This window comes from Cyprinus carpio, chromosome A11, assembly GCF_018340385.1.
Source record: "Cyprinus carpio isolate SPL01 chromosome A11, ASM1834038v1, whole genome shotgun sequence".
In the NCBI taxonomy this organism is placed as follows: domain Eukaryota; kingdom Metazoa; phylum Chordata; class Actinopteri; order Cypriniformes; family Cyprinidae; genus Cyprinus; species Cyprinus carpio.
Window position 1 is genome coordinate 14,357,603 of NC_056582.1, and position 18,679 is coordinate 14,376,281.

General features: G+C 37.6%; 2 protein-coding genes across 2 annotated transcripts; both read left to right on the forward strand.

Moving 5' to 3' along the window:
* Positions 1-110: 110 nt before the first annotated feature.
* On the forward strand, positions 111-5,600 carry LOC109098307 (ubiquitin carboxyl-terminal hydrolase CYLD-like). Its single transcript, XM_042765784.1, has 13 exons — positions 111-1,244; positions 1,865-1,988; positions 2,253-2,494; positions 2,593-2,742; positions 2,940-2,968; positions 3,058-3,165; positions 3,285-3,364; positions 3,485-3,551; positions 3,943-4,075; positions 4,188-4,296; positions 4,418-4,536; positions 4,668-4,872; positions 5,064-5,600. The coding sequence occupies exons 1-13, from the start codon at positions 822-824 to the stop codon at positions 5,234-5,236; spliced, it is 1,962 nt and encodes a 653-aa protein (XP_042621718.1). The 5' UTR covers positions 111-821; the 3' UTR covers positions 5,237-5,600.
* A 1,447-nt stretch (positions 5,601-7,047) lies between these two features.
* On the forward strand, positions 7,048-18,414 carry LOC109098535 (DNA topoisomerase 1-like). Its single transcript, XM_019112126.2, has 21 exons — positions 7,048-7,208; positions 7,612-7,636; positions 10,594-10,690; positions 10,932-11,052; positions 11,242-11,288; positions 11,847-11,936; positions 12,129-12,210; positions 12,311-12,408; positions 12,592-12,707; positions 13,093-13,214; positions 13,304-13,426; positions 13,520-13,707; positions 13,786-13,930; positions 14,472-14,615; positions 14,866-15,051; positions 15,947-16,015; positions 16,118-16,232; positions 16,317-16,444; positions 16,565-16,659; positions 16,778-16,927; positions 17,016-18,414. The coding sequence occupies exons 1-21, from the start codon at positions 7,176-7,178 to the stop codon at positions 17,116-17,118; spliced, it is 2,277 nt and encodes a 758-aa protein (XP_018967671.1). The 5' UTR covers positions 7,048-7,175; the 3' UTR covers positions 17,119-18,414.
* The last annotated feature ends 265 nt before the right edge of the window (positions 18,415-18,679 follow it).

Genomic DNA, 18,679 nt, shown 5'->3' on the forward strand with positions numbered 1-18,679 from the left:
GAGGTAAATCAGAAATTAAAATGAATAGACCTAAATATATATATATATATATAATTTTTTTCTTGATTTTTTTTCTCTAATTTTCTACACATCTGTGGCTATGATGTGTTCTTATATTTTCAGTCAAATTAAGATAATATTTTGCCTACATTTTTAGTTCAGTTAAGTGCATATGGAAGTGTGGATGGTGGCATTCACCTCTATCTCATATCTCCTTGCATACTGAGGTGCACTGAACTTTCCCTTTATAATGACTAATATTTTAACAAAGTATTTGCCAATGCAAAGAACAAGTTACAAAACAAGTCCATCAAGTTAAAGAAGTCAGACACTCAGATATTCGAGGTCAGGTGCTTTCAACCAAAGTACATGAAAAACAAAGTGTGCACACAAAAGCAAGCACATAATGAACTAACAGTGCAGACTTTTGAATATGTTAAACGGCGACTGTCTACAACATGAAGGTGCTCAAAACATGCCTTTAACTTAATTGAATATTTGTTGACTGGGTTTTTTGTAATGTAAAATATAAACTGTATTGATTAAATAATCTTTCAGTCTTATAATGCAAATGTATTCAAATAAATACAATTAATATATAATAAACAATGAAAATTAATTGATATTGCTTTTTGTGTTACCGATTTTCTGGCTAACACAGATGGGCATCTTAAGTGTCAGGATTTTGTTGCATGTCAACAATGGAATGTCGGAATGACATCACAACTTACTAGTAGTAGTCTACATAACTGACTCCTTCTGTGTTCATAAGGCGACTGCTGTCAGTTAACGCGCGCTGCGTGGAGCAAACACTCTTCAACATGGAACGGAACGAGGAAGGACAGGAGCGCTACTTTATTGTAGCGAGGAGAAGTAAGAAGGGCTTATCTCGCGGGTCTATTGGGCGCGCGGATGCGGAGACAGCAACAGGAGATCTCATAGGAATGGTTTATGGAGGAGGTGGCAGTGCCAGGAGCAGTGGCACGGTGAAGAAGCAGGACACATGCCCACTCACACGCCATCAAGCTCAGCTACTTCTGTTCGTTTCTCCCGCCAGCAGGCGGCTGGAGCTCCTGCGCAACGTCCAGCTCTTCACTAAAATCTGTGCTCTTGCTCAGGAGGATCTTGTAGTGGTCAAACACAAGAAGGACTTTCAGCCATGCCTCGTCAAAAATCTGATTCAATTAGGCAAGAAAGACAAACCAGGAGTCTTGCAGATGCTGGGATTTGAGCTGGACTTAGTGGTGAGGAAATGCATCTTCAGCTGCCAGTTTGTCCCATTAAATCATGCAGACAAATGTAATAAAAGTATTTTATTACTTGTTTTAGATACATGTTATTTGAAAATAAAAAGAAAACATCTTTCTATTTATTATCATTTGCGCACACTCAAGTTCCAAACCTGTGTTTATTTAGTTCTTCTGCTAAACACACACAAACACACACAAAATATCTTGAATAATCTGGCTAACTAAACAGTTTCTGGTGACAGAATTAAAATTTTTGGTTGAACTATCCCTTTAAATATTTAATTATTATATATAAATTATTATTTTAAAAATAAATGATACTAAAATACAATGAATGCTAATGTAATTGTAAACTAAAATATATTAGTTCAGATATATATTACATACAATTTTTATTAATAGTTTTTCATATGATGAAATGTTTGTGTGTAGGTTTACTTTAATGGAAAATCCTAAACTGCTATGTAATGTAAACATGCACTTTTGAACTGTGACATAAGTTTCGACCTTTTGATCACATAGACAAAATACTCAAAATGCAAAGGAAATAATCATGTTAATGATGTAAAGAGTACACTTGATCTCTTTACATGCCGTTGAATTTTTTTTCATAGGACACTGAGCATGATATTTTGTCGAAGACTGCTCCTCTCCCCTTCTTCAGCGCAGCTGACATTGTCCAGGTGGCTCCATCGCATTTAAACACCAGGCAACCGCTGAGAGACAGTGGTGATTTGGGTCAGTTAGTCATCTTTTTAGCCCTTAAAACATATTTGAACTCTCCTGGATATTGGATCAGGATGTTATTGTAGATTAAAAGAGAGCTTGTATTACTAGACTGCGGAAAAGATTGTTATCTTAAACTGGAAAAACTATCGTCAGTCTCAAAACAATTCATAGCATCCAGCTTACTTTATACCATGGAATCATTTATATGACTTAAGTAATGAAGTCAGGTGATGATACATGCAATAATATGATTTACATGTTTTCCCTTTTTAGATTTTAAAAGGAAAGAGGTGTCTCGCATTAATTCCATGCCAGCTCTCAACTCACACAATGCAAAAAAGCAAAGTATAAGTAACACGGATGTGTCCAGCTCCATTCAGGCCTTGTCCCAATATTCTTTGGAGGTGGGGTCCATGGCAGAGGTCATATCTTTGAATGGACTGACCGTGTATGGGGTGATCAGATGGATTGGAGTTCCAGAGGGAAAGAAAAATTGCTGGGCAGGACTTGAGCTGGTGAGCAGCAAAAATCTATCTAGATGCCACTCTCTTTAGGTAAACATCTCAAGAAACTAATGTTGTAAATAATACAAATAATAATCAAATCCTTTCAGGACAATGAGGCGACAACTTGTTCAGATGGGACATTTGGTACAAAGCGGTATTTCACCTGTGAAGGAAACAAAGCCTTGTATGTGCCTCTGACCAACTGCAAACCAGACAGCAGATTTCTGTTCATCCCGAATGAGATCCCAAAAACCATTTGAACCTCCCTCAGGTGAGACCCTTTATTCTTCCTCCACTTACAGAAACATTCTGAATGTTAAAGGCCTGAATACTTTTTTTTTCCATCTTAGCCACACTCCTGGAAGATTTAAATGAAGATGTTCCCCCTGTTGCTGAGCAAGATGCCACTCTCTTTAGGTAAACATCTCAAGAAACTAATGTTATTTAATGTTTCATTCTCTATCTAGATGCCACTCTCTTTAGGTAAACATCTCAAGAAACTAATGTTATTTAATGTTTCATTCTGTTTCATGTGTGTTAATGCATTTTTTTCTTTCTTTCTGCTTTTACAGTCTCTTCACATCATCCACAGCTTTCAACAGAATGTTTAACAGATCAGCAGATAGCGACGAAGGCATTTCACACATTTTAAGATGGGACATTGTGAACCGTTTACGCAGGTAAAGGCTCTTAATACATAAGAATGTCACGTAACAAAGCTAATGCACAGCCGTGTTTGTGGAGCTTGAGTAAATTGAGCATATGAGTGTGTTCATACGACCTCTGCCTCTCTCTACAGATCAGGCTTTGTTCCAGCAGAGAGTGTGATGAAGTTTCGTAAACAGCTGGGCTGCAAATCTTTTGCTACAGAGGAGAAAGGTATTAACTTCCCATAGCAGCCATTTACTTGTTTGATGTAGAGCTGCAAGATTTTCATCTATGCCTTAGAGCTAATGTTACTCTGATCTCTAAAACATTTTTTTACTGCTGTTTCCTTAGATCCAGAGGAGTTCATCACCCTACTACTAAAGCATGTTTTACACATAGAGCCATTGCTCAAAATTAGGTTTGTTTCAGTTGCACTGCTTATATTTATTATGTTATGTTATATTATACACCAAATCAGCATATTAGAATGATTTCTGAAGGATCAAGTGGCACTGAAGCATGGAGTAATGGCTGCTTTTGAGCTTTTCTGTAACAGATTTAAATTACATTTTAAAATATATTAAAATACGTATAAAATGGGTGTTTTAAATAGTAATATATTTCACAATATTACTGTTTTTACTCTATTTTTGATCAAACAAATGCAGCCTTGGTGAATATAAGAAACTTCTTTAAAAAAATCTAAATAATGTTACTGACCCGAAACTTTTGAAACCAAAACTTGGTGTAGATTCTGTGTAAACAAGCTTAAACTGAATATCTTAACACCTGTATGTGTTTTTTTTTAGGTCACATGGAGAGTTGGCACAGGATGCCTATACGCATCAGATCATTGTAGAGAAGAATCAGGTGCGAGCTGTGCCTTCAGTTCAACAGCTGCTTGAAATGTCTTTCGTGTCAAGCAATCTAAAGTTTGAAGAGGTTTGATAATTTCTTATAGTGTAAATTATTTCATTTTATTTCAGTTTCCTCCATTCGTAGATACATTGCAAACAGAAGTATGCATTATTAATCAAACCATTTTTTATGTTAGATTCCATCTTGCCTTATAGTTCAGATGCCACGGTTTGGAAAGAAGTTCAAGATGTTCCCTAAAATCATTCCCTCAACAGAGCTGGACATCACAGACATCTTGCATTGTTGTGAGTTTAACAAGTATATTTCTAAATGAAATCTGCTCCTGATAACATTTGTTTTGTGAAAGCAGATATTGGTCAGTTTCAGATGCAATATCTCTGATGCTTCTCTTGTTTTCTCTGGCAGCTCCCAAGGAATGTTTTCTGTGTGGTCATCTTGCTGAATATGAGTGTTTCCAGTGCCTGATGGACCATAAGCTCCAACCAGGCAAAATTAAGCAGTATTGCTCCACCTGCAACACACAGGTAGTGCACCTAATACTAAAATCTTCGAATTTCTACAGTTTTACAGTGATGCAATGCATTTTACATGTTTTTTTTTCATCCATTTGCCATCACCCACAGTCAAACCCAAATATTTTTACTCTTTTCTACAGGTTCACATTCATCCCTCCCGAAAGGAACATACTCCTCACAAACTTACAGATCCAGATCATCTTCCAGAAGATGCACCTGTAGAGAGGCACCAGATGCAGCTGTTTGCAGTCCTCTGTATAGACACCAGCCATTATGTATCTTTTGTCAAATATGGGCCTAACCCACGGTCCTGGATCTTTTTCAACAGCATGGCTGACCGATGCGGTATGCCAAATATATTAAATCTCCAACATATTTAAGTGTAATCTATATATTTACATCACTCCAATGAGGTTTCACAAACCCTTTTTTTAATTCCTCCGTTATTGAGTCTATAACCAGATAAAATGTTGTTTATCACTGAAATGGGTGTTCAGATTTAGTTAATCCCTCAATATCTAATGTTGTATCCTTAGGTGATGATAAGAATGGCTACAACGTTCCTGTGATCAGGTCCTGTCCTGAGATTGGAGACTTCTTTTCACAATCTGAAGAGGAAATGTCCAAAGCGGATGTGAGAGAGTGCAGTGAGCTGGTGCGCAGACTGCTGTGTGATTCATACATGTGTCTATATCAGAGAACAGAGTGAACAGAGGCATTTGTGACATGTTCAGACCTTATCTCTTGGGTCATTACATCATCAGAGTTGACACATGAGTTACACTGATGTTTTACTTAGACACTCCGTTCTTTATCAAATTGTTCTTTTGTGATTTCTAATAAAAGTGTATTTATATGTAAAAGGTAAGCCATTTTATCAGGTGGAGATATACATTTATACACAAGCGACAGTTTAATTTATTTTGATAGTTTAGCATGTTCAGTATTATTTCTTTTGTAGTACGTTCAGTATGATTTTTGTTTAAGTTTATTTGTACTCAGTATACTCTGTTTTGAAAATCATTAAAGTTGTACAACATTTATATTTGTATTAAATAATTATGCTATACCAATTTCATTTGTCTGTTTTAATTTAAATTCGTAGTTGATTTAAGAGTTTGATTTCTTACTGCTCTGTCACTCTTTTGGTCATATTTGTATCTGTTATACATCAATTTTTATAAGTACAGACTATAAACTATAAGTACCACAGAAACAAATTATATCAAAAAAGGTGTTACGGATGAAGTAGAAAATATTATGAATGAAATTATGAGGTACAAAAAAATTAAATGTTTAAAAGTTTTGTGAGGCCTAATTGAAGAGAAGCATGGCGTTGATGCCCTGCTGCCCTCTAATGGAAACATCCCAGCACTGACTCTTCAATAACGAAGTTTACTTGATTACACTGTTCTACTGTGAGGTCTGATTCTCAAACGAATGGTTCTTTTGAATCGGTTCTTTCAGTGAATTGGTACACGATTTGCCAAACAAGTGAAACAAACTTTTTTTATATTTTATTATAAATTATTTATAATTATATTATATTATAGTATTATAGTAAAATTAATATAGTGTTTCTAAACATAAACCAGGAAATATTATTTCTCTGATAGGTCATAAATGAGTGTAGATATGCACATAGCAATACGTTTACGTTTAAATAAATTTTGGTAAACAAATAAATAAATAAAGATCAATGTACAAACCGCAGTAGATTATTCTTAGGCCCAGTTATTAAGCAAAATCCTATGACAGTTCCTGTTCACTGACCTTTAAATTGTAAACTGTGAATCATGTTTAGGTTATACATTTATCATGGCAGTTGTTCAAGACACAAAGATCATATATAACATGTGGTTGCAAAACAGTTTCCGCCTTTGTACATCCGTTGTCTGGACAGAGATAGGCCTACTGCAGGTTTAAGATAAATGTGGCCATTGAGAAGCAAGGCATACTTGTTAGTGAGCACACGCACAAAATGATTCAGCAAGGGATTGAAACAAAGACTTCCAATAGAACTGATTTGTTAAAATGACAAGAAACACATGGCAGCACAACTTCTAAATAGGCTAACTCATCTCAGTGTATGAAAATGTTTGTCTCTGGAACTTTAAGATCTCCAAGTAATCTTGAGGCTGATGGTTGAAATTTTTAAACCAATCATCGATGTTTAAAAGTCTTCCTAATGCCTTTTTGTATTATACTACTGTATAAAAGGTAAATAATAACTAGTTATGTGACAGAGGAGGCTGAGGAGTCAAATGCTAAAAATGTATTATTATCATAAATATTATTATTGTTATTATTATTATTATTATTGATTATGATGATGATGATGATGATGATGGATATGTTTATCTTTATAACACTTTCAGCAAGCCTCGTTTCTCTGGTACCACGTGGCTTTAACCCCCCCATAGTAAATTAGGAGTGACGTCACAGAGCGGCACGCTGTGTGGGAGGAGCCCGGGCAGGAATAACGCCTTTTTTATCCTTTTAAACACGGCTGTCATGCGCAGTGCGCTAAATTTCGGGCTTGGTCTGTTACACAACTGTGTCTTTCTTCATTCTGCCTACAGCTCCTCGCCGGCATTTTACTTTAACAGGCTTTTAACTGTATTATTTTAAAAATAAGACCCATAGAAATGAGTGGGGACCATTCCCACAACGATTCCCAGGTAAAGTGTTTGTGATTTAAGGTTGGCAGTATTTTTTTTTCTTTCTCGATGGTTTGTAGTCGCTAGCTCGGCTGTTTAAATTCCATCCGCAGCGGCAGTTTCCCCCAGCATGCTAAGCTAGCAGGCACTAGAAGTCTGCTTTGAATGTAATAATTTTATATTTTCAGCCCTTGCTATCCATTGGCGCTTTTCTTACATTTGCGTTTCCTAACAAATGCTTCATTTTGGGAATAAAAACTTTATACAGTCCCCTGTGCTCCGCAGCGGTGGTATTTAAACGCTGTTTAATGAACAGGCTTTTTAGCTTGAGCGCTAACCCCCCGACTAGCATCAAGTTGAAAGTTAGCAGTCTATTGACACGGCACGATTTTACATTAACTTATACACCACTGTTTCTCCGCAGATCGACTCGGGATCCAGATATAATGGTGAGTGGGACTTGTCTGATCACCACATTAATATAAAATTCAAATTTACGCTTTATACACCTAACGTGATCGCCCAGGAGCTTGCTTGACGACCAGTTAGTTTTGAGGACAGAAATGGCGTCCCAGAGACTAAGTCCCCTCTCTTTCACTGACAAGCGCCTATTGTTCACATTGAGCCCTTAAAAAGCACATTTATGTTGCTTTTAGATCAACGAAAAACGGCGATTTTGAAAGAGAAAGAGAATATTTGCCGGTTAGCGCAGCTTGATCGTTTGTGGAGTTCGACAGATGGTCTAGCGAGGCTCGTGAAAGTGAGGGTTTGGGGGTTGAGGACTTAGTCTCTGCGCCATTTTCTTTTTCTCTGTCTAGCGGTCTGAGTAGTGAACGTTTAGTGCACACCGACGAGATCACGCAGGCGAAGCTTTGAGAAACGTGTGTGACCTGCTCCGATTCCACGCACGAAAACAAACCCTCAAACTCAAATACACCTTTATTCGATGAGAAATGCACGTTTACTGATCAAAGCAGTAACTGCATTTATGTAGGAATCTGGTATCTATTAAACTTCTCTTTTCTATTAAGATCTGCTGTAATGTGATCTGCGTCAGATAAACAATTTCAACAAGACTTAATAAACTTAAGTGAGCCCTGTACTGTGGAGATTTCATGTGACCTAAACCTGATTTCACACAGGTTTGGTCCAGTAGGTTTGAAACATGGTCAGCCAATGGTATTGGTAAAGTCATTGCTTTTATTATGGCTGTATTTTTTTTATTTATTAATAATAATAATAATAATCCAAAAGATCACAGTGAGATTATTCCCCATTTCTATACAGTTTTGGCAAAACTTTAGGATGCCATGACAAGCAATTCTACAGACACTTGTTTATTTATTTTTTGTTTGTTGCATGCAGTGCATTATTTAGGTGCCAGTTGTTAGTTCATTGCACATGAACGTAAATAAAAACTCAATTTTTATTTTATTCACCTTTCTGATGCTCAAACAGTTAGGTGATAATCCGACAGGGATGTTCTGCGCTTCATTTTATGGGGCGCCATTACCATTTCTGACACTTCCTAATAAAGAGATGTTGGTAGTATAATGGTATAATATTTGTGAAAATGTATTGTTCGAATATAATATAATTCAAGTTAATTTTCTTAAAACCAAGCTGAACTTGACAGGCAGTGATCGTGCATTTTTGTTTTGCTGTAATTTATTTTGTTCAAACGAGTTTCAGGGGTATTAATCAGCAAGGTAGGGTAAATGATGATAAAATGATTATAAAACTACAGTAATTATGTAGCTCATCTCATAAATTTGCATATTTATAATCCACACTTCCTTACTTTGAATGGGCATAATGCTTCTGGTAGACATTTTTGCTTCCCTTCTTGAGAGCGGTTAGGATGCATGAGCTTCATGTTTACATCACGTCGAAGTGCTTAACAGAGTTTGGGACATAAACAAACATAAACCCATGCTCAGACCTTGCACAATAAAATTAGACGGTGACATGATTTGTCTAGAAAATTGCTTTATTTTGCACATTATGCATGGTCTTCCCATACTTTACTACATTTGCATGTCTAATGCGTACCATGAACTGTTTTTTTAAATTACATATCAGGTAATGAGTGTTGGCCAAGCAGTCTTCAAAATTATGCTGAGACCGTTTTTTTTGTGTGTGTGTGTGTTAGGTTAGCATGTCTAATTGTGTGTTTGGGAGTGGTTTTGTTTTTTGTTTTTAGTATATGAAGCTTTTGTTTATTTTCTTTAATTACCTCAGTAAATTCTTTTTAGTCAAAAGGCTTATTTCAGTCATACAGATGTCATTATTGTGGATTTGCTTTTTGTTATGAAGCTCCAGCATGTAACAGTTCTGCTGACAATGAACTTGTCCACCAGAGGGTACAGTTCACAAATAAATTCTCCCACAGTCCCAGAAAATGAACATGGTGTATGGTTGGCCCTTAGTGATGTTTTATTTTTATTTTATGAATGCCTATAAGGTAACTCCACACTTATTGATGAATATTTGCATGAGCAGGAGTTCAAGTAAGGGTGCATATCTAGAGGTATGCACCCTTGGTAATGCGCTCATGTGTACTGGGGAAGATAAAGGATTCGATTTCACATCCTAACTGAGCACTACTGTCCCTCTTAATGCTTGAATGCATCCTGCTGTAACATGAGGGTTCATTGTTTCTCTCTGCTTTAAAGAATGACGTTTGAGTTAGTTTGGGTTCTGAAGCCTCGTATAATTCCTGTTCATTCTTTGGTCTTCTTTGTGACAGAAAGAGAGTTTTGCTTTCCCCTTTTGGGAGGCCTGTTACAAAACACCTCCAGCTTTCTCACTGTCCGCTACGGTGTCAGTAGAAAATGCCTGGCTCTCTTGTAACCCAATCCGGCCTAGCAACCTACACATTTCCTAAAGCAATAGTCCTCTCAGAGTAAATAGTCTGCAAAGAATGGGGCCTCTATAAACACCATACATAGCTGAGAGTGAAAACTGGACGCTTCACGTCAAGAGGTAAAGTGCCAAAATCTACAAGGTGTGACTAATGTGTCTGCAGTAGGCCGGGCAAGGACAACCCAAAATGTGTCATGCTGTACTTATTTCAAACCAGTTGTCTGTAAATGGTCTTCAGCATTTGGCAGGCTTGTGCAGGTCACTCTGAAATGGATTTCTCATCCAGGTGTGAGCAAAATGAGCCGCCATAATGTTTCCAGATGAACTACTGTACTATCCTTTACCTAGTATTTGTGAACACCTATAGCAATTAAACAATTTCAACGTGGAGGTTTTTTGTTATAATTCTTTTGTACTCTTTCTAACCCTCAGTTAACTGTGCTTTAGAATCTGTCTTTCCTGTTCCAGGGACATACTTTTGTTGCCAGGTGTTCGTTGGCTTTTGAATGTGCCACTTAATCTTTAATTTCTTTGTTGGCAGATTCTCACAAACACAAAGATAAATACAAGGACAAAGAACACAAACACAAGGACCACAAGAAAGACAAAGAACGTGAGAAATCAAAGTACAGCAACAGGTATGACGTCACTGTTATTCTCTTGTACAGTAGATATTTAGGCGGTTTATGGCCCAGTTTGCTCTTTATGGTGTGTGTTTGATAAGCAGGGCGTGGCCTTTAATGTTCAGACCACAGGAAGGAATGTTGGCTTTACTGCAACTTCCTTTGTAAACACTATCATCTATTTGGAGACGATTTTGTTGATGGACCAGAGCATTGTGGCAATTAGATCACGGCATGTTTTATTGCATTTTGGCAGCGAACACAGGGACTCCTCGGATAAAAAGCACAGAGATAAAGATAAAGAGAGGCTGAAGCTCAAAGATGGATCCTTAGACAAGCAGAAGGACAAACACAAAGAGAAGAAAAAGGAAGAAAGGGTGGGCGGAATCCTCTGTTTCTTTCACATCGCAACAGTTTTCGCAAAAGTCCTCTGGCTCTGGAGGAGTTGTAAATAGTCTTTTGTGATTCACAAAATATTGAGTGCTGTTATTGACCTCTTTCTATTTTGTGTATGTGTGATTCTTTTATTTTTTACTTTTTTTTTTATATTATTTCCTTCATCAAAATCTTTCGATGGCAAGCCCAAAAAAGAGAAAGAGAATGGATTTGAAAGGTGAGTGGCAACTCTAAATGTGACTGTAATGCATGCAGCTGTAAGATATGAATGAAGGGGTCATGGTATAGCTTTCTATTTTTCTAAAATAAGCCACTCAAAATAAAGTCAGACTGAAATGATCAGGAATCTTATTATAAATGCACTTCATTTGTTAATATTAGGAAGTATTTTCCGCGCTAAATACCCCCCACTGATAGCAAACTTTCTACACCTTTTTACTCTTGATCTTTAGTTTCGTATGATGGTATCTATACTGCTTCCTCAAAACACCAAATAGGTGTGATTATGTAGATTGGACTCAGATGTTCATGCAGATGTCAGCAGCACCAACTGCTTTCAATAGATGGTTGTTTTGTACTGAGGGGATTTGAGTTCTAAAAGTGTGTTCTACAGCGAATTATCTCTGAAGATCAAGGCAAATTGAATTTCCTTATGATATGATCCCTTTATGATCAATGGCATGGTTGTATTCATATAATTGGAACCATAAAGGGTTCTCAAATTTGATCAAATGAGCAAAGAAAAAGAATAATGTTTGTCTCATCCTTCACACAGCCCTTTCATCAAGTCTGAACCTGAGAATGACGACTTCTACCACTCTCTTAAACACGAGAAGTCTCTGAAGAGAGTGCACGATGATGATGAGTAAGTGACATTGGATTCACAGGCCATCTTGAACTCACATGTGACGTTAAGAGAACCTTCCAATCTTCTGTAGTCACAAAAGTGCATTGTTTCGCTAATCTTTGTTTTAAATGTTAAGCATTAGAGCAAATAGGACTGTAGTTAATGCTGTGTGGATACCGGACATTTTCAAAATGTTTTTGCTTCCTTCAGTGCAGAGTTCAAGCCCAAAAAAATTAAAACCGAGGATGACAGAAGCGAAAAGAAGGCAAAAAAACGTAAACAGGAAGAAGAGGTACGTGGATGAAGTCACTGGCTTATCTCTCCAGGTTACACATTCCAAGAATTGTTTTTTTTTTTAAGATTAATAATGTTAATCTTTTGATTTGCCATAGGACATAAAGCCCAAAAAGAAGACAAAGGGCAAGAAAGGGGAAGTTGCCACAGATGGCAAGAAAAAAGCAAAAAAGGAGCCAGAAGAGAAGTGGAAATGGTTAGTCTCACATCCTCTGATGGTCAAGTAATTGTAGGCTGACTCCTCGTCTTTTGATTTATTCGGGGATATGGTGCAGATCAAAAATGTCCTTGTTCCGGCACTTTGCAGAGCTATTTTGGTTGCTTGTGTTGGGATGTTGGTTTACATCCTTCCATCTCTGTGTTTTTTCATACCATTTAGGTGGGAGGAGGAGAGGTACACAGATGGCGTGAAATGGAAGTTTTTGGAACACAAAGGGCCTGTATTTGCTCCACCATATGATCCTCTTCCCAGCAATGTCAAGTTCTATTATGACGGTACGTCATTTTATGTCTCTATGGCAGTGCACAAGGTTGGTAGATCATCTTATTCAGGGGTTGTTCTGATTGGACGGGCATCAAAACTGTCGTAGAAGCAGGTGTTGGATTGTGTAAACTTCAAATGTTTTAAACACCTCTGCTCTGTTGAACACACATGCCCTGTCTGTGTTTTGTTCCAGTAGTCTGTCAGAAACTATGTAGGTTTTTCCAACCAAACTTTTGGCAAGTTCTTGGGCTTTATCTTCTGTAATTGGCTCTGTATTAAAAACATTCAGATGTTAAGGCTTCAGTACCTTTGAAAAGTCCTGAGTTAAAACATGGATTCAGCTCTTTTGCTGCTGTTCTGAACCTGCTTTTATGGTGTTTTATGGTCTTTCACCAGGAAAACACATGAAACTGAGCCCTGCTGCAGAGGAGGTGGCCACCTTCTTCGCAAAAATGTTGGACCATGAGTACACCACTAAGGAGGTTTTCCAGAAAAACTTCTTTAAAGATTGGAGGAAGGTAATTTTGCTAAGGTGTCGTCTTTCCCCCTTGCATTTTAATTGTTTGTGCCTTTTATCAATCTCATGATCATGATCTTGTCATTTTAGGAAATGACGTCTGAAGAGAAATCCAAAATCACAGATCTGAAAAAGTGTGACTTCTCTGAAATGAGCGAATATTTCAAAGCTCAATCTGAAGCCAGGAAGGCCATGACTAAAGAAGAGAAACAGGCAAGATTTAACCTCTGAATAGCAAAATGACGCTTGGTGAAATATTGCTGTTTTGTTTTTAACAGAGTACAACTTTTTTTTTTCCCCCATCAAAAAATTAAAGAGGAGAATGAGCGCATTCTGCAGGAGTATGGCTTCTGTCTCATGGACAATCACAAAGAGCGCATCGCTAACTTCCGTATTGAGCCTCCAGGCTTGTTCCGTGGCAGAGGTGACCATCCCAAAATGGGCATGTTGAAGCGTCGTATCCGACCTGAGGACATTATCATTAACTGCAGCAAGTAAGGAGTGCTAATCACACTCTGACATCAGCCCGTTTGGTGGAAAACATGTTTACAATCCTGTGCTTCTCATTGTAGGGACTCAAAGCATCCTAAACCACCACCTGGAACAAAGTGGAAGGAGGTTCGTCATGACAACAAGGTGACGTGGCTGGTGTCCTGGACTGAGAATATCCAAGGCTCTATCAAATACATCATGCTGAATCCCAGTTCAAGAATCAAGGTAAATTAGCACATGGCTGTAAACATGACGTATTTAAATAGAATTTGGGTTTTCTAAGCACCGATTTAGCCAAGGATTGTATTAAGTAAGGTTATTTTAAAATGTTATATTTCTGTAATGTCAGAAATACACATTTTCAGCAGTCATTACTCCAGTCTTCAATTCTTATCAGTGCTAAACTGTTATGCTGCTTAAATTTTTCAGGATTCTTTGTTGTTGAATAGAAAGTTCAAAAAGATGGCATTCTTTTGAAAAATATTTTATAAAGTTGTCTTTACTGTCACTTTTGATCAATTTAAGGCATCCTTGCTGAAAGTATTAGTTTTCTTACTCACCCCAAACTTTTGAACTGTAGTGTACTTTGGTACCATTTTCGCCTTGAAGTACATTTTATCGTAAATCTTCATAGACAAAATAGTATATATTAGTAATAAAATAATAAAAATAAAAAAAATAACATTAAAATAATGTATCCCTGCACAATTTAGTGTTTTTGGCCATAATTTTAATATTGGAGTATCATGTGTGGTGTTTCTTGCAGGGAGAGAAGGATTGGCAGAAATATGAAACAGCCCGTCAATTGAAAAAGTGTGTGGATCGGATCCGTGCACAATACCGAGACGACTGGAAATCAAAAGAGATGAGGATCAGACAGCGTGCTGTTGCTCTTTACTTCATTGACAAGGTTTGCATTGCTTAGATCAATGTAACATCCTTCACGTCAAGCCCATGACCCTGAAAGCATGTGATGAGTAGGTTAATTCAGAATTACTCTTTAAAAGCACTTAAAGCATTTGGTTCAGTCATTTTATTTTTTTGTTTTTTCTCAATTCAATTACATTAAATTTAATGTTAGTATTATATTATCTATCTAAACCAAAACATAAAATGAAAAGCAGAACAGTGTTATGCATCTCCATATTTCTCTGGTGTAGCTGGCACTGAGAGCAGGTAATGAAAAAGAGGAAGGAGAGACGGCTGACACAGTGGGTTGCTGCTCACTTAGAGTGGAACATCTAACTCTTCATCAAGAGATGGATGGCCAGGAGTATGTGGTGGAGTTTGACTTCCTTGGTAAAGACTCCATTAGATACTACAACAAAGTCCCCGTAGAGAAGAGGGTAAGTGTTTTTTGTTTCCCCCATCCCCCCATTACATTTGTTCAGTTTCAAAATCTAGTGAGCTGCATACAAGAGGCAATGTTTTAAGGCATCATAAGCACACCTCTGAAGACTAATTTTAGTTGAATTATAAGGCAGTATCACATGTATCCTTCAGATGGGGTAAATCTTATAAGTTATTACAAGAAGTTCAGTCTCCCCAAGATGGTGGACAAGGAAAAATAAGTGTTGATTTATAAATGCTTAATTAAATATCGAAAAGATTACACAGAGGTCCACGGCAATCTTGTTTGGCGTGCAGATTGTTAAAAATCAGCCACTTCTGAGATTCCTTTTCAGTTAGGATGCACCCTGAGGCATCTCATTAGATTTTGGAGTAGAGCTAATATATCCGAAACTCTGCAGCCCATGTCCTTACACTAAAAAGTCCACTTGTCGTATTCTTCAGCAACTTCACAGGTTACTAATTGCATGCAATAAAATCCTATTTACAGTTTTTAAAGGTTGTCACGGTCTAGTACCACAATATGCAATTGAAGGGATCCATTGTTATGGTATTGCATGCTGCCTCAGGACCCTTGCCAAGTTATTAACGGTTTCGATTGTCCTACATGGGTAGTAGATGCTATGTGAAGTTTTGTGTCCCCATATTTTCAAAACTCTAACTCATTTGCTTGTAGCTTTTGTTTTTATTCCCTTTTTTTTTTTTTTGGTTATGGTCTTTTGTTGTACATTGCCAGTGTCCTTGGGTTTGTGAAAGGCACTGTATTAATGAAATGTGGTGTTCAAATGACTGTGCCTTGTGCAAATGAAAACTCCTCATCTAAGTGCTATTGATTAGCACAGTCTGGTGTTGTTCTGCCTTTTGTGTAAAATCCTATTTAAAATGTTACAGGTTTTCAAAAATCTGCAGCTGTTCATGGAGGACAAGGAGCCGGAGGATGACCTCTTTGACCGTCTCAATGTAAGCTGGCGCTTTCACCAGTCTACTAAGAAAAAAAAACGTATTCTCAAATAAAGACAGATGTATATAACACAAATGTAAAACGACTCCCCTCTCTCGCAGACCTCCATTTTGAATAAGCATCTTCAGGAGCTGATGGATGGCCTTACGGCTAAAGTGTTCCGTACTTACAATGCCTCCATCACACTACAGCAGCAGCTGAATGAAATCACAAACTGTAAGTACTGTTCACTGTATGCATCTGAGTCACCAGACGTGGCCATGTTATGTACAATATGTGACCTTAAGTGTATTTGTTCAGCTGAAGACAACGTTCCTGCGAAGATCCTTTCCTACAATCGTGCTAACCGAGCAGTAGCCATCTTGTGTAACCACCAGAGGGCACCACCCAAGACGTTTGAGAAGTCCATGCAAAATCTTCAGACAAAGGTATGAGACGTTTGTGACCTTGTCCTCGTTGTCTTAATGCTGGTCATTTTTGTTAGTGCAGGATCTGTTGGACCATCTAAATGTTTGCCTGTCCTGCATTCACTTGTTCATTAAAACCAGATTGACGCAAAGAAGGAACAGCTTGCTGATGCTAAAAGAGAACTGAAAAGTGCCAAGGCTGACGCCAAAGTACGCAGAGATGAGAAATCCAAGAAGTGAGTGTCAAAATATTTGCTTGAAGGGGAGTCCAACTGGATTTGGCTCCTTAGATGCTCATTGTGCATTCGTATGTGATTGTATGCTGCTTTAATGTTGATTGTTTTGGCAACCCAGGGCCGTGGAGTCCAAGAAGAAAGCTGTGCAGAGGATCGAGGAGCAGCTGATGAAGCTGGAGGTACAGGCCACCGACAGAGAGGAGAACAAGCAGATCGCCCTGGGTACCTCCAAGCTCAACTACCTGGACCCACGTATCTCAGTAGCCTGGTGAGATGATGTTTTCATTTGTGGGTCGCAATAAGATGCCCCTTGTCTGCTTTGGTATCTTATTCCTTTTTGTTCTCTCCTCCTCCAGGTGCAAGAAGTTTGGCATCCCAATAGAGAAGATCTACAACAAAACTCAGCGTGAGAAATTTGCCTGGGCTATTGACATGGCTGAGAAAGACTTCCAATTTTAAATCATCTTTGCAATTTTACTTCTCCCTCCACCCCATTTTTTTTTTTTTTTTTTATAGATCCTTTTAGTCTAAGTGATTTCCAGCAGGTTGTGAACCTGGAAAAGACATGAAGCAAGCATAGTGTCAAGGAGGCCTGAATGTCATGATTTGGGTGACTGATTTTTATTTTTTAGGCTGACCTGTAATCTTGTAGGTTTTATTGGGTCGATCATTTAAGAATGAAGTATGGACGGCCCCTGCGCAAGGTTGCATGGTCTTTAAGCCAGGAACTGGAGAATCAGTGGCTTGACCCTTTGAACACTTTTACTGTCTCACTCCCCTACCATCTCTGGAAAAAGGGGGCCCAAGGATGTCTGAAAACTATGAACTTACATGGTCCTATAGCTACTGTATTCAACTACAACTTGCTTTGTGGGTCGTTTCATTTTTAGTTTTGCTGTATTTTTAGCCCTCCTGTATTAATAATGAATTCTATATTTTAATAGAAGATTAAAAAAAAAAAAATCAAAGAAATGCTTAAGTACACCCATACGCCTTTTTAAGAAATGTGTACACCAGGTGTGATATTTTATGGGAAATGTGACCATGAAAAGCTGTGTGTTTGAGTGAGTGTTACATGAACTGTTCACTTCTAAACTGGAGTTCTTGTGTAAACTATATCCAGACCACAAAGTAGGATGCTTGGATGAGCTGCAGGGGACTACAGCTTCAACTATATTTGCTTAAACATGCAGAATGTGAATTTCTTTTTTTGTTTCAGCATATACATCAGGGTTTTGTTTCCAATGTAAATGTGAACCAATTATTCCCCCATCTCCAGTATCCTACAGATTGTGTCTTTATGGCTTTGAGTCTCCATCTGGATTTAACATGATGTGTAATGACTTTACCAGTTTCGATAAAATAAAAAAAAAAAGAAACTCCTGTATCTGTTACTTGAAAATATCATTATTAGGATGTATTATTTCAGTGTATGGCGAAAGGGTTTTTATTTCTGAAGGGTATGTGAGGGAAATCAACATTGCCAAAAACAAAGTCTGTGTTATGCTTTCCAAGTTTTTTTTTTTTTTGTATCTAGATTTAAGGATAAGCTTGTTTTAACGTGAATTTTAACATACTTCATTTTTTTTTTCACTCCAGTCTGGAAATTTTTTGTTAGTGGCAGCCATGTAACCTTTTCCAACTTATCAAGCTCATGCCATAACTTCTGATCATGTTGTTGGTTTTTATTTTTTTGTTGTTGTTTTTGTTTTTTGCTCAATTGTAGGTTATTTAAAAATAAAACCCTACAACGTATCCTGTGCACTTTGTTTTTAATTAAGCTCTCATTTAGTTTGAGTTTTTAAAATCTCACGTCAAGAGCCAAATATCGTGTTTGATCTTCCATGTGCCATATGGGTGAGCTTTTGCAAAAACATGATGCTTTAAGATGTATTCTACTTGGAATAATGGGTAAAAGAACTTCCTGTTTTCCCAGAACTGTGTGAAATGAGCACCAAGTCTTACTTTGAGAACAGGCCTCAGGAAGAAGAACTCGGAGGGGGAGCATAAAAAGACCCTG